Source organism: Babylonia areolata, chromosome 26, assembly GCF_041734735.1.
Source record: "Babylonia areolata isolate BAREFJ2019XMU chromosome 26, ASM4173473v1, whole genome shotgun sequence".
Lineage (NCBI taxonomy): Eukaryota > Metazoa > Mollusca > Gastropoda > Neogastropoda > Buccinidae > Babylonia > Babylonia areolata.
In genome coordinates, this window is record NC_134901.1 from 5,783,409 (window position 1) to 5,800,175 (window position 16,767).

The following is a 16,767-nucleotide window of genomic DNA, read 5'->3' on the forward strand; positions in this document are numbered from 1 at the left end:
TGAAGAAAAGCTTGTCTCAAGTCTCTCCAATGACTTGATCAAAGGGACTTTTAGTATCAAGTTCTTACTGTCACAATTGTTTTTCTCTTGATGTCATCCACTTTGAAACATTTTAGAATGCGTTTATTCAGTATGACCAATGAAGGTTATGTAGCATTATCAGTCTCATACTGATGGAAGTATCTGGTACTCGTGGGTGGGTGCTGTGTGTTTGTGCGTGTGCATATTTGTGCAATGCACATTTTGCGCTTCTGATGCGTTGATTTGTTGCTATGTGTTGTTTTAGTGGGGTTTTTTTCTTGTATGTAGTATACTCTATGTTTACTGTCCCAAGGAGGGTGCCAATAGCACATAATATGGAGTGGAGTCCTTCCAGTAATGTCTGCCTGGGAGAAGAAAGCAAGAGAATCCGAGGGCACACGATCGAATCCCATACTCTCCAGAATTTTCTTCCACACCAGTAGACCCCAAGTTGTGTGGACACTAGTCATTCATTATGATGATATACTGAGGTCTGGAGTGCAACATGCACTTGGTGCATGCACATAAAACAAGGGAGGAGTCTGAATTTCACAAAAATGTGGCCAAAAAAAAGAAAAAGTAATAATTAAATTAGGAAGAGTTTATGCCAAATCAGCATTATATTTTATGATAGGGTTTTCTTTTCTTTCTTTTAGAACAGAATTCACAAGTGAAAATTAGTTAAATTTTCTTGTAATTTTGTGAAATGTCAGCTATTTGCCAAAATTGATTAGGTTAGATTGGTAGTTCTGCAGAGTTCACGTTTTCTTAATCCACAGAATATTCTTTTACAACTGGGAGATGTGAAGTGTGGTAACTGGTATCTTGAGAAATCATTTGATTTCCAAGAAAACATTCTGGGATGGTAGGCTAGGGGACAGAGATGAAGGTGAGGTTATTGGCACTATCCTTTCTCTGGGAAAATGAACACTTTTGGCTATTTTATCTTGGCAGAGATATCCTACTTTTATGTATGTCTTAAATCTTCACCATACTTATTTATCCACTTTTTCTGGGACCGTTAGACCCATTCTTGTTATAAAAATAATAAAATTATTTTAAAAAAGCAGTTTATCCCATTTGTGTGCATCATCAGTCTCTTGAACCTATACTGACTAGTAATAGTTAATTTAGTAGTGTTCTATCTGAAGGTTGTGGTCTGTGGGACTGAATTCACACTGGTAGGAAATTATGTACACAAAGTGACATACCCAACTGCCAAGTTTGCCTTCATGAAACATGCTGGCAAAAATGACAGATTGTATGAAGCTAAGTTTGAAAAGAGGGTGTAGGTAAATAGTGCTCATTTCTGATGATGTATTTTATTCAGGAGTTAATAGAAATTATGGGTCTATAAAACCCTCAAAAGTTGGAAAGGATTGGCTAAGTATAAATTTGCAAGATGTGTTTATCAATGGAAACCAGAAAATGTGCATAACATTTTCCATATAGAATCACTTTCCATTTAGATGATGCTAAGAGTTATACCATGTGTAATCATTTAAACTGGCAACAAACAAAAAGGCTTGTTTTCAAGTAGCTTTAATGCCCAGCCAAAAGACCCATTTAAAAGAGACATTCTGAGGTAGCAATACCAGTTGATATGTTTTAAAAGTTTTGACGGATTGTTTTTCTGAGTTGGGCTGCCTTTCAAGATAAAAGTTGGGACTAGATACTTTTTTCTTTTCCGGAATGTCAGATGGATTTCTGTTCAGTCTGTTGCAAACAGGTCATTTGGTTGGGCAGGACTGTTCACTTTGGAGAGAGGCTGTTTAGGTCTCCTCTTGTTCTTCCTCTTCATCAAATTCACCTTCTTCCTCAGCAGTGGCATCCTGGTACTGCTGGTACTCAGAGACCAAGTCATTCATGTTGGATTCAGCTTCAGTGAACTCCATCTCATCCATACCCTCACCAGTGTACCAGTGGAGGAAAGCCTTGCGGCGGAACATGGCTGTGAACTGCTCAGAGACGCGCTTGAACAGCTCCTGGATGGCTGTGGAGTTGCCCACGAAGGTGGCAGACATCTTCAGGCCTCGGGGAGGGATGTCACAGACAGCTGTCTTGACATTGTTGGGGATCCATTCCACAAAGTAGCTGCTGTTCTTGTTCTGTACGTTCAGCATCTGTTCGTCCACCTCCTTCATGGACATGCGGCCACGGAACATGGCGGCAACGGTCAGGTAGCGGCCGTGACGGGGATCGCAGGCAGCCATCATGTTTTTGGCATCAAACATCTGCTGTGTCAGCTCAGGCACAGTCAGGGCGCGGTACTGCTGGGACCCACGGGAGGTGAGGGGAGCGAACCCTGGCATGAAGAAGTGGAGACGGGGGAAGGGGACCATGTTGACAGCCAGTTTACGCAAATCTGCATTGAGCTGACCAGGAAAACGGAGGCAAGTGGTGACACCGGACATGGTGGCAGAGACTAGATGATTGAGATCACCATATGTTGGGGTGGTCAGTTTCAAGGTCCTGAAGCATATGTCGTACAAGGCTTCATTGTCAATGCAGTAAGTTTCATCTGTGTTTTCAACAAGCTGGTGGACGGAAAGTGTTGCATTGTATGGTTCAACCACTGTGTCTGATACCTGCACACACACACACACAAGATCCATGTCAGTCAAAATACACATCCACTTTTTTCTTGTTTTTCTGTGGTCTACACAAGGTTGAGTAGTCACAATAGGAAAGGGGTGGGGGAAAAGTAATTTGCTTCTTTAACTATTTGAAGATTTTTCTTCATCTAGAATATTTCAATCTCATCCTTAAGCCTACAGGGAGTATTGCTAATTTAACCTTAATTAAAAGGTTTCAGATATTGTACATGGTTTCAACCATAGCATACTTCAATGAGTGGAATTTGAACTACTCTCCACAGGGACAATGTCACCATAATCTTGCACCACCCATTTATCATTGTAAAGTGTTCTGTCTTTAATTTTTCTGTAGTATATCCTCTCGTCAGAAAGACTCGCACCCAGCCACTGAAGGTTTGGTAGGGGGATCAAAATCCGTCTGTTTGGGACTTGAACCTGAGGACACTTGCTTTCAAACTGGGTGCACTACCACTCCATATGGTTGGGATGAGAGAAGGCAAACAGTAAAAATCCAAACTATGTTTGTCTCAACTATAATGGAATGTAAGTAAGGCATAAAGAATTTTACCCCTTTCCCCAAATGCAACTTTTGGACCCCTGAATTAGTTGAAAGGTGGAATCAAGATCACAAAGAGAAATATATTCAGATGAACACTATCATTTTTGATGCACTGGGTTTACAATTTCTGTAGAAAATCTAACATTTACCACAAAGTAATTGCAAACAGCAGGCTCCAGGAATTTACAAAATGTACATCAATCATTTTCAAAGATCGACAATTATCTGCACATACGCTGGTCATGTAATGGAAAAAAGCAGACTGTACCTTAGGAGATGGCACAACAGAGAAGGTGTTCATGATTCTGTCGGGGTATTCTTCACGGATCTTGGAGATGAGGAGGGTGCCCATGCCAGAGCCGGTGCCACCGCCCAGGGAGTGTGTCAGCTGGAAGCCCTGCAGGCAGTCGCAGCTCTCCGCCTCTTTGCGCACCACATCCAGCACGGAGTCCACCAACTCGGCCCCTTCAGTGTAATGTCCCTTGGCCCAGTTGTTGCCAGCACCCGACTGACCGAACACAAAGTTGTCTGGACGGAAGATCTGACCAAATGGACCGGAACGCACAGAGTCCATGGTGCCTGGCTCCAAGTCAACCAGGACAGCACGGGGAACATACTTTCCTCCTGCACGAACAATACCAATGCTGAGTTATAGAAAATCTGCAAAAAAATGTCAGGTACATAATTACAGTATTACTAATTATGATAGTACCCAAATGACCATGTATTCCTTTTAAGGTATAATCATCGTAATGACCATGTATTCCTTATAAAGTATAATCATCTTTGCTTTATAAGATTTCTGGAGAGGGTCCTGCCAAGGAGCTGGTAAGCATAGCAAAAAAAACAAACAACAAAAAACCCCATACGAACATATAAATATTGCAAATTAATGAGCAATCATTGCAGACCTGACCCACCAAAATGGATATCTCTCCCCAGGGATCCCACCCCCCTTATGTCATGAAAGTTATCACATTATGTATTATTCAGTTTGCTGTATCTCATCCCCATTTTTCGTGTGTGTTCCTCCCCACCCACTTATGTTATAAAAATGAAGTTATCACATTGCTCTGGCAATATCCACATTTCTTCCCTGTATTCTTTCCATTCAGTTTCGTTCCAAAGAAAAGAAGGAAAAATCGTAAATACTATTTAAATAACATTTTAATACATAATCTACAATCTTCCATTGTCAAGAGACGTAAAGAAAGCTGGTCAAAGAGTGGAGGGGAAGAAATGTTGAGTATATTACAATGTTATGAACCAATTAACAAGTTTTTCTGCCTTATAAATGGAAAAGCGCAGGGGAAGAATTGTGGGTATTGCCACTGCTATAGTATTCAAATGTGAACCACTTACTACACAATTCTGAATGTATCTGTCAAATAGTCAACTGCAAGTTTCTCTACTCTTGAAGCCAAACCAATATGAAAGCAACATGAACATTGCAAGCTTTTACACAATTAATTTGGGAACCTTGCAGCAGACAAAAATTATACCTGTAGCTTCATTGTAGTAAACGTTGATGCGTTCCAACTGCAGATCTGAGTCACCGTGGTATGTTCCAGTGGGGTCAATGCCATGTTCGTCTGATATCACTTCCCAAAACTGAAAATGCAATGTTTGAGGTACAGCAAAACATGGCCATTTATACATCCTGAACAATCTGTTTTTATTTATCTAAAGAAGAACAAAAAAAGGCATAATCTTAAACAGTGAAATAATCTGGATGATTATGTCTCCACTGATTTTTTTCTTTTAATACTCAGTTACATTTTATATATCTATACTTATCATGCATTGCACATATTGATAGTATATATTTTTTAAATTCTATTAAAAGAAAAAAGGATCAAAACTGTTTTCGTAGACCTGGCTTATAAGACTGATCAACCCATTTTGTGGACATTCATGGCACTTGAACACATTAAATATAAAGATTTCTGATCAAAACTTTTTAATTCTTTAGCTTGACCTGTAACATAAAAATGTCTAATCCTTAGAGTTTGAGACCGAGGTCGTTGGATAAAAAACAAAAAAACCCAAACAAACCGTAATTTCATTATAGGGATTTTTACACCCCCAGCAGAATCGCAATCTACTCTTTAACTAGTAAGTAGTAGTAGTGTAGGGACTGGCATTTGACTGCCTAGGCCTCACGGCCTTTTTTTTTTTTTTTTTTTTTTTAAATGTCCCCTTCAATATCGGTCTCCTTTTATTTGTGGAATACAATACATGTTTTCTTTTACACGTACAGTAAATCACTCGTCAAAGTCAGTAAGTTTTTCTTTTAAATTGATGTTCATGTCAAGGACATTTTTGAACACATTAGTATTTTGTGCAAGTTTAGTTTCGATAGGTAGTTAAGGAGGCATGCTGGATTTAAAAAAAATTTTTTTATGCCAGTGCCGTTTTCTTTTGGCAAATGTAATGTCCTTGATCAGCCATTACGCTTGAGGTAAGGTATGGCTCTTTAAAATGAACACCAGTTCAGTGAATGTGGTATTTCGATTAAGCTAACCCGAGTACCCAAACCGAAAGCCGTTCCCGCCTGGTGAGGTCAAGCCGTTATGTCGTGACCTTAACAAAAACGTGAGGTCTGAGAACAGCCTCATCAAGTTAACTATGCATTAATCTGCCCAAATTACAAGAATCTATTTTCAAATTCATTCTTTAAATACTTTGTTATCCAGGAACTCGGGCTTCGATAAGAAATTGTGACAAGCCGATTTCTTTTTTTTTCCCCCTCCAAGTTGATGCCGCCTGACGACCCGATGCGATATCGCAAGTCTTGATATCTGCCAGTACGCACGATCATTAAAAAAAAAAAAAAAAGAAAGTGTTTCTGCTACTTTTCGAAAATGAACAACACTCTTACCTTAGCTCCAATTTGGTTGCCGCATTGGCCAGCCTGCATGTGAACGATTTCACGCATATTGGTATATTTTTTGTATGAAACTAGCTTTCTTGTTCAATCGAAAAGTTTGCTTGCCCGTTGCAGCCGACGCTATCCTTTATAGCGGGACTTTCGAATTCACATATTCATGAGCAGCTAGTAGCCAATGACAACGTTCGCGGTTTCTGATTGGGGTGGTTGGCAGGGGCACTATTTCGATTTTAAAATGAAATTTCTCAGCATTTTTTCTTACCCATATACTAATCGATCATGTGAACATGAGATGTATAATCTAGTAAAGATACCTGAATTTTAAAGCATGCCCTAATCTCAAATAAGGACGCAATCTCACATATGTTCGCGCATTGATTTAGATGTCATTAGGTTTTGTGTTTGAACCACGAAGGTTCACCCGGTGGATTGTGACGCTTCCGTTACCCTCTCCACTCTCTTATCATCCAACCCACACCCTAACTCCCTTTCCCCCACCTCGTATTTCCTCCACACACACACACACCCTCACCCCTCCCTTCTCATTTCCTTTTCTTTGTTCTGGCGTGGGTGAAAGCACACATTCTGCATACTATTATTCTCCAAATAAAAATCATCACATCCCAAAACGTGACATCGATCCCGCGCGTTTGTTGCACGTCTGCACAGTCCGTGTGTGTGTGTGTGTGTGTTTGGTTATTGATTTAACGTTTCTCCTACTTTGATGTCTTCAGTTTTCACCGTTTGATACCATACGACTGTAAGACGTCAGTGCGCGCGCTCGTCAGTGTGTGTGTGTGTGTGCGTGCGCGCGTGCGCGTCCGAGTCAGTGTATGAGTATGCCGTGTGTCAGTGTGTGTGTCAGTGTGCCCGTCAGTGCACTCGTGTGTGTCCCTGTGTGTGTGTGTGTGCCCGTGCCGTGTACGTGCGCGCGTGTGTGAGTCAGTGTATGCCGCCGCACTGGTGTCACGGTCACAGTGTGCCGGTGTGTCAGTGTCCCAGTGTGTGCTGTGTACGCGCCGGCGACGGCGCGCGCGCGTGTGTGCCATGTGCACTAGTGTGTTTATGTGTGTGTGCGTGTGCCATGGGCGCCGGCCGCAGTGCGTTTTTATGTTTGTCAGTTAGTAATGATTTAGCTGACGAGTATAATTTTACTTTTTCATAACTTGAATTGTTCGCCACTGATTCGGTGAGTCGGAAATGTAGACCAAACACTGCCGGGTATCAGTACATTTAATACTGATCAGCGTTATTTATGCAAGTAGACTTTACTCGCAGACCGTGCCGGTCAATCATCCGTCCGGCAGTCTCGCCGCCTTGCCCCTGCGCCCGTTGTCACGTACACTGTTTACGTCAGTTTTCCCGGCCAACAGAAACTGACTCTTCCGGCGTAATGCCTCAGTGTAAAACCACTGAGACCACTGACCAACACGACTCGTCGAATTCGGCCGTCCCAAGCGGCCACCAGTGTCAACAAATACTTGTGTTACCATACGAAAACATGTATGACATCATTGTCTTTTCAGTTGTGTCAACTGAATTGTTTTGCCGGCCCAACACAATCGGCTGTTAGCAACTTTCGTTTGTTTCAGTGTTTCGTGTCTTTGGAATCCGGTGCCGGTTTTTAAGAGGCGATCAGCCCGGTGACCGGCTGAAATCGAGTGCGATCGCTGACGTTGGCCTAAAATTCAAATCCGTGGTTAACGGTTGAGCTTCAGCCTGTCGTTGGCTCGAAACGACCAGTTGAATTTTACATTTGTTATTGCTCGTCAGTGCAGTCACTCGGAGAAATTCCAGTGATATGCGTTACATGCCAGTGCACACCCATGCACTGAAGCAAGCACGTCAGTGAACACGAATTTGCTGTGACGTTCACTGAGTCCGCTCATCTGAGACACACGTGCGCGCACGGCATGCACTCAGTCAGTCAGTATCATCATGACATCACTGTATTGGCTTATCAGTGATTTGCATTGCATCATATTGCATTGTCATATTGCATTGTGCTCAGTGTGCTTTCTTCGAGTCGTTGTTGACTGACTTCTTTTCTTCCTTTTTTTAAAATTTTTTTTACAGCCTATCTTTTGTAGCTTACGTATGTAGTGTTTAGCCGGGCCAGCCGACTGATCAGCCATGCGCATGCACCAGCTAAATATACAACACTGACCGTACTACATGATTGTCATTGTTTCACACACAGTAATTGTCATCAACAATGATGACATGTCCGTCACTGTGTTAAAAAAACAACAACAACAACAAAAAAAAAACGATCTGTATTACCAGTGATAATCTAGCTCAGTGCTCTTCCGAAAGAAGTAAACAAACAGATAACCAACGAACAAAAGCCGGGGAATAAATAGAATTAAATAATATAAATGAAATAAAGAAAGAAAAGATTGAATGAACCGGGAAGGAAGGAACTTGAATAAAACAGCGAGTACTGGTCCCTTTTTGTTTTAAATCCCATTTCAGGAGCGGGTTTGTGACCACAGTGAGCACATGCAGGCACTGATGAACATGTGGATATCATTCACCGGCGGGTTTTAAAAGGGCGGGGGGGTCCGTCCGTTACAATTCAGTTCCATTGTATTGTCTCGGAACTTGATGTGGAACAGACGCTCTCCAAACCCCAGCCCACCCGGCCCCCACCCACCCCACCTGCACCCTCCCCCTTCTAACCCTACCACATAATTATAGAAAACAGAAGTATTCAGGAAGCCGCGTACGACACGGAAAGTTTTACGTCTGACCAAAGTTGTTCCTGTGGGCCTACTGCTGTATACTCAGTGTATTACTGTATACTGTACACACACACACACACACACACACACACACATATATATATATATATATATATATAATATATATATATATATATATACTGTATCAATCTTTTTTTTCATAGCAGATTTCTGTTTGAAATTCGGGCTGCTCTCCCTAGGGAGAACGCCGCGTCGCTACACTGAGAGCCGGCGTCACCTTTTTTTCCCTCAGTTTTCTGCCTGCAATTTTATTTATTCTCCTATCAAACTGAAATGTTCTTCAGAATTTTGCCAGGGACGACTGGCCCTTTTGTTGCCATGTCGGGTTCTTTTACGTGCGCTAAGTGCATGCTGCACACGGGAACTCGGTTAATCGTCTCAGTCACCCGAATGACTGACTAGCGTCCAGACCACTACTCAAAGTGTAATAGAGGGGGAGAAAATACTGGCGACTGTGGGATTCGAACCAGTGCGCTCAGATTCTCTCGATTCAGTCCTAGGCGGACGCGTTGCCACTAGGCCAACTGACACGCCTATCAGGTTTGACGAAGTCTGTGTCTGTCCGGCCCTGGGTACCCGTGGAATGTAAAGCCTACCTGAATGACACAGAGGAAATGAACGGGATGAGCCGCCTAAAGCCAGCTGTCAGTCCGTGGTCGGCCCTACCCAGGTAGGCAGCCTGTTGTGCAAATGACTGTTAGTTCAGTTACTCAAGGAGGCATCTCTGCGTTCAGTTCAGTCGGACAAATCCATATACCCTACACCACATCTGCTAAGCAGATGCCCGGCTGACCAGCAGCGTAACCCAACGCGTTTAGTCAGGCCTTGAGAGGGGGCGGGGGGGGGGGAGTGCACAAAGTCATTTTCGATAGGAAAAACAAAAACTACAGGCAGGAAAAATACACACACACACACACACACACACACAAATGGGTGGCGCTGTAGTGTAGCGACGCGCTCTTCCTGGGGACAGCAGCCCGAATTTCACACAAATAAAAGAGAAATACAATACAATACAATACAATACAAACGGTAAAAGTTGCCGTGAGCAGGATTCGAACCTGGGTCATCGCGGCCACAACGCGAGGTCCTACTAACCACTAGACTATAACGGCTCCGAGTTTTTTTAACTGAAAGCGCTGGGGTTTGGTCTCTGACCGCAGATAGGCGCTATGATCAGTATACCTCAGTGTCAATGATAATATTTCTCATTTGTTTGATTACTGAATAAAAATCAACAACAACAACAACAACAACTTGACGACAAAGAAACAAAGAAAAAACACACACACACAAAAACACACACACACACACACACACACAACCAAAACCGACTGATGAAAGGGAAAGTTCCGGGGGAAACTGGCTGACTAAAGAAAAAAGAAGAAGAAGAAAAAGAAATTCAAATTCAGTGCTGGCGCGCGCTTGTGTGTGTGTCTCAGTACTTGTCTCCAGCGCGGCGGTTGGTGACCTGCATTAACGCACACCGTGACCTTGACGGGACCACACCCTCAGTGGTTTTTTCCCCTTCAATCACCCCACGTCCATCCCCCACCTCCCCTCTCAATCCAGCTTCCACCCTCCTCTCTTGTCGCCCTCCGCTTGCCTGCCACCACCGACGGTCACCCATACAACCTTCTTTTGATTGCCAAGGAGTCTCTGGTCTAAGCCCAGAACAACTTCGTCAGCCATTACTGAGTAACCTGCAGGTCGTCAGAATCAACTCTAAGGCTCAGTGACGGTTTGAGGTTCAGTTTCAAGGAGGTGTCAAAGCGTATATATTACTGTATGCCACACTTCTGCTGTATACAAAACAAAACAAAACAAAACAAAAAAGAATTCAAACAAACAAACAACAACAACAAAAAAGCATATGCCTGTTCTTCGTACAAACCCAATGTGATGACCACACTTTGAGAGCCGGCGAAAGCGTGTCAGTACCACAGGTTTGTGTAAAACATTGACTTATAAGTGCCCGCGCGCACCCACTGACATGCGCCGGCGCACACTGATACCGTGACCAGTGAGCGATATTGCACTGCACACCGGCACACACACACACACACACACACAGAGCAACAATTTGCAGTCTCACAGACAACTAGGCTCAACCCTCAACCGAGAAACGTAGGTTACCCAGGCCCCACCCCAATACATTCCACAAACACAGTGGGGGTGGGGGGTGAGGGCGGTAGGGGATGAGTGTGTATGTGTGTGTGTGTGTGACAGTATGTGTGTGTGTGTGTGTGTGTGTGTGTGTGTGTGTGAGTGTGTGTGTGTGTGTGTGTGTGTGTGACAGTATGTATGGGTGAGTGTGTGTGAGTGTACAAGTGTGTGTGTGTGTGTGTGTGTGTGTGTGTGTCCGTCACAGCCGGATTGTGTGTGTGTGTGTGTGTGTGTGTGTGTGTGTGACATACAGACGCTTCTGTGACACGATTTTCAGAACGACCTGTTACTGTGATGCCAGTCTGTTTGTTTGTCCGGCGTTCAGGAGTTGGTGTCTTTGACACTAATCCCCTAACGGCAGTTACTTCATACCACACACACACACACACACACACACATGTACACTGGCACGCGCGCATGCGCGTTTTTCGAGGAGAGTGAACAACATAGACACATTTTCTTTTCGGTCTGTGCTGCTTTGTGCACGTATCAATTGACGGATATTAGGACAAACCTGGAACTTTCTTTTTGAGGAAGTGTCTGGGTTTGTTCCCATGTACCTTTCGGTGAAGGAAGTTGCAGAAAGGAGAAGACAGAGAAGATGATGACAGGGAAGAAGAAAAGGAAGTGGAAGAAGAAGAGGAGGAAGACGAAGAAGAAGACAATGAAAATAAGAAGACGACAGAGACGAAGAGGGAGACGAAGAGGGAGAAGGAAGAACTGGAAGAGAAAGAGTGAAGCATAAGGAGAAGAAGAAGAGTAAGAATGAGTATGCTTTTTGTTGTATAATGTTACCTGAGTTGATTTTGTGTGTGCGTATGTGTTAACAGATGCTTATATAAAAACCAGACCAGATCCGTTTTTTATTTGAAGCTAAAAAACACAAAGAAAACAACAACAACAAAATAACAACATCACTGAAGTGGACTTTTGTCTGTCATGGGTGAAATGGAGCAGATGTGGTTGTGTGAATGGAGGCATGCCAGTGCAGATGATCTGTGAGAAAGAGAGGAGCATGTCATTTGCACTTGCACATTAACTCGGGTTCTTTCTTCTTCTTCTTTTTTTTTTTTTAAACTTCTTGTATTTAATACACAAATGAAATGTCATTTTATAATGCCTCGGGGCTGTTATGACCACTTTTGAGTCAGTATTCTTTCATTCATCCATCCATCAGTCCATTCTCTCAGGGGTTTAACTATAAAATATTCAACCTGTAAACTGATGCTGTTCGCAGCTCCTTCCGTGTGTGTGAGACAGAGAAACAGAGAGAGATGGGTGGATGACACGCGTCACCCAGTTTTGTTGCGAATATTTTATCGCGCACATGACGTTGCAGTGAACGATTGCAACACATAAGCCTACGAAGCTTTGCTTTATTAACTTCCAAGGAAGGCCTTGATGCTGAGCTTCATAGAAAACATTTCATTGTCAGCAAAGTCTGCGTGATGGAGACTCCGATTGAACAGAATCTATAGTCATTTCAGAGAGAATTTAGATCTTGAAAGTTTTTTTGGGGGGTTGTATCATCAGAGAGTGGTTGTGATGGGAGACACGTCCTTATCTTCAGCTGACGTAAGTACCAGAGACTCACTTTTCATTGCTTCTTCCTGGGTATGAACACGATGATCTTTCGAAGTGAATGCATCGGGTATTCCTGTATTACTTTCTATTCTAGTCTACGAGAATTCGAACAAATTAAGATCTACGTTTTTCATGGTTGGTTTGTAGTCTTTTTATTTATTTTTATTATTTTTTTTTTAATAGTTTGGCGGCCTACTCATGTTCAACAATGAAAAATATACGCGCGCCAAGACGCACGGCTGGTTTGTGCAAACTTACGTAGCTAAAGGGACAGGCATACACATCGCGCGTGCACACCGGCGCGCGCGCGCGCACACACACACACACACACACGCTGCACGTACACGATCTCAATTTCTCCTTCAGATTTGCTCGCACATTCAGTCACAAGACGTCGCCTGTCCACACCTCCTCATTGATCTAGGAATAGACCCAATTTTATGTCGATGTAAGGGCACACACCCTGGTTTAACTTCCGTTTACAGGTCCCAGCAAGCCCCTCCCCCCACCCCCTTCCTCCCCGTTGGCAGGTTTGGCGAAGTGACAGCAACACAACACACGATAGATCTCCTCTGCTCTTGTGGCCATGATGCTCGGGTGTTAATGAGAACAGTGAACTCAGCACCCGTAAACACCACAGCTAGATTGTACGGGTGTGCGCTTTTGACAAGCTAGCTGTAGCCCTTTTCAAGTGCTTTGGAAAGAAATAAAGCATTGTAGGGACCCAAAGGACAGTATAGATATAATGGTTATGAGACAAGTGGTTGACAGATCCAGAGTGGGTAGATCTATGCCAGGGTCCACACTGACTCTAAGGATCAATATTCATGCAGGGAGATTGGGGATGGGGGGTAAAATCTAGGAACTGCAAGTTGCAACGTGTCAAGGTCAGTGCATGCGATCCCATCCCACGCTGTGTGTGCGCGCGCGTCTGTGTATGCGTGTGTGAATGTGTGAATGAATGAACCAGAATTAAAAAAAAAAAAATCAAAGCAGCTGTTTTGTATTGTCATAAATTTCCAGAGCTTTTCATTTTCGTCATATTTGTTAAAGTATTAACAAACAAACAAAATGAAAAAAAGAGAGCTTCGTTCAGAATCGTAGATTCCACAATGGGCGACAATTTCATATTCAAATTGCAATCACGTGCTTTCCACGTGCCGTGTCGTGCTAGCACAGATTGTGACCAATCAGAGAATAGGTAGCTTTTCACTTTGACCAGTTGCACACGTCAAAGCCGGAATTGAAATTTGGTAACACCAACGGTGCGCGCGCGCGCAGGCACGAACACACACACACACACACACACACACACACACACACCTCCATCTGAATCTGCAAGAGTGATTCAGTTTAATTTTATGAACAAGACTGGGTGGGTTTTCTCTTCCGTTTTCTGATTCAAGTTACTGGTTAAATGGAAAAAAAAAAAAAAAAAAAAGCTCTCTCTCTGTGTACCCATTTGGAATACATGCCACACACACACACACACGATATTTTTTTTTTTTCCTCCCGGATCACATTACTTTGTATGGATGGTCGAATCGCAACTACTTTTACAAATTGATTGTTGGTATCAATTAGTTTTGGATTTTGTTTTCATCAGTAATTATTACTATCGTTACATGTTGTTATTTGTAGTATGCACCCGTTGTCATGCTGTAAAGTTGTTGACATTAAAGTGTTCAGTGTTTAGTGTTCTCTCTATACCCAGCAGTTGCGGGGACTGATTCTGGAAGAAGAGCTGCCAGACCTTGACATCAGAGACGCAACTCATTGTCCAGGTAAAGTCTTACAGTGTGTTTCGGGGGAGGGGGAGATGATTATGATCTCGTTTGGCGATTGCTTTACAGCTGAGATGATAATGATCTGCTGTGGCAGTGGCTTTACAGCTGATATGATAATGATCTGATATGGCTATGATTACGCAGCTGAGATGATAATGATCTGGTATGGTAAAAGCTTTACAGCTAAGATGATAATGATCTGGTATGGTAAAAGCTTTACAACTCAGATGATAATGATCTGGTGTGGTAAAAGCTTTACAGCTCAGATGACAATGAGCCCTTATGGTAAAGGATTTACAGCTCAGATGATAATGATCTGGTATGGCAGTGGCTTGACAGCTCGGATGATGATGTAGTACAGATAACAACCTCACAGCTTCCACTTGTTGCTGCTGCGGATCTTTTTCTTGCTGCATGTGTGTGTATCTGTCTTTATTTGTGTCTGTCACACTGTTGCTCTCCCTGTCTCTCTTTGTCTCCCTATCTCTCTTTGTCTCCCTGTCTCTCTGACTCTGTACGTTTGTCAGTCGGGGAGAGAGAGATCGAAGAGGGAGAGATGATGATAGGAGACAGATAAGCTCTGGCGTAACTGTTCGTCTAAACGTTTTCCTTTTTTTTTTTTCAGAACTGGACCAGATTTACACTTACAGTTTCATTTCGAAGGATGATGTTTGGGTGAGTATGAGTAAGGATCGAAATTTTACGCTAAAGCGTGATTTTAAAGTTATGACGAACATGCACTGAATTGCAAGCAACTCAACATGACACAGATATGTAACACACCAGTAACACTTAGCTGATGTCAGGAGTGCGGCACGGATCCTTCAGTGGCTGTGCTGTGAAATTTGGATTGTGTTTTCTGTTCATGTGGCGAGTCTTTGTTCTCTGCACACACTCGATTTTTACGTCGTTTTGTAGACTTTTGAGGTCAAGTCTACGTCGTTTTGTAGACTTTTGAGGTAAGTCTACGTCGTTTTGTAGACTTTTGAGGTCAGGTCAACGTCGTTTTGAAGACTTTTGAGGTCAGGTCAAATCAACTTTATCATTTCCAAATAGAAATACGCACGCGGATTGTTGCTCTTACTCACAATACAAACATAGAACATGCACAGAAAAGACGTGGATGTGCCTCCACACACACATTCTGTATATATACACTTGCACAATAAATTCAACATAAAATAACAGCCTGTCAGTGCAGCCTCCCCCTTTCCTGCTGTTCCAGTTGTGCTCTGCCATGGATCGACATGGTTTCTGGGATAGCAGGCCTGAGCAACACCACCTTATCACGATGAGATATAAAGGCACGTGTAAAGCTTGATGACAGTAATTTCAGTTCCAGCCCCAGACTTTCGTAACGTATATGACAGAAGCAAAGTTTTGGACTTAAGAGCGAGCGAGCAAGAGGGAGAGAGAGAGGGGGAGAGAGAATCAGATTCAAAGCATTTGCTCGAACTGACAACGCCTGAGACACACACACACACACACACACACATACACACACACAACGCACGCACACACACGTACGCGCGCGCGCACACACACACACACACACACACACACACACACACACACATAATTATACATACGTGTTGTCTGTGGTTCTACACAGGTAGAACAGGAGGAGGACACAGTGAACAACCTCTTGCTGCAGGAGGACCTTCTAACGCTGCCCCCTCTCCCCGCCCCTCACCCCCAGCCCACACACACGGTCAGTGTTCCGTCCGTCACTATGGCAAGGGACACAACTCACAGCCACTTGATGTCGTTTTAGTTGGTTGGACAAGAAAGGTACCCTAAAGGATAACACTTCACAGGCTCAGTGGTTTATTCGTCGAGTGGCCAGGGAAGACGGCATCCTATATGCCTTATTCAATTATCTAATTGCTCTGTTGCTGTTGTTATTGTGTGTGTGTTTGTTGCTGCCACATTATCTGAGCAGTTTCAGTGGCGTTAACCACAATCTTCTCACCTGAAACCCCCACTTAGCCACACCCAGCATCCGCCACCAGCACAGTGCTAGCAGGAGCTCCCAGCGTCAGGATGCCTTGAGGCCACGCATCAGAGGAAACCCTGCACTGCTGCTTAGTCATTCTGGCGGTGTTTTAGTAGTCACTCTTCTGATTCACCATATGCAGGACGAGCTTCATAGTGACGCCAGCAATCACTTGTGAAGCCAGATAGAATGAACGTCCCCCCCCCACCCCCCTCTGCAGTGGACATCGCCGCTACATCTCTCTGACGATAGACTGCATGGATCTGCTGACAAAGAACACGTTGGTGGGAACTCACTGCAGGCATGGAATAGGAGAAGAACTGGAAACTGAGGTCACTGTGAGATCAGGGCATGAAAGGCCACAGAATCAGGGGCAGTTTATCAGTGTGGTGATCAGTATTG

The 16,767-nt window shown here is 43.5% G+C and overlaps 1 protein-coding gene across 1 annotated transcript; it reads right to left on the reverse strand.

Annotated features, from left to right (window-relative positions):
• Positions 1–1,547: 1,547 nt before the first annotated feature.
• Positions 1,548–6,194, reverse strand: LOC143300500 (tubulin beta chain-like). The gene is made up of 4 exons (XM_076614223.1): positions 6,059–6,194; positions 4,680–4,788; positions 3,446–3,801; positions 1,548–2,609 (listed from the first exon to the last, which is right to left on the reverse strand). The coding sequence occupies exons 1-4, from the start codon at positions 6,113–6,115 to the stop codon at positions 1,794–1,796; spliced, it is 1,338 nt and encodes a 445-aa protein (XP_076470338.1). The 5' UTR covers positions 6,116–6,194; the 3' UTR covers positions 1,548–1,793.
• Positions 6,195–16,767: the final 10,573 nt, after the last annotated feature.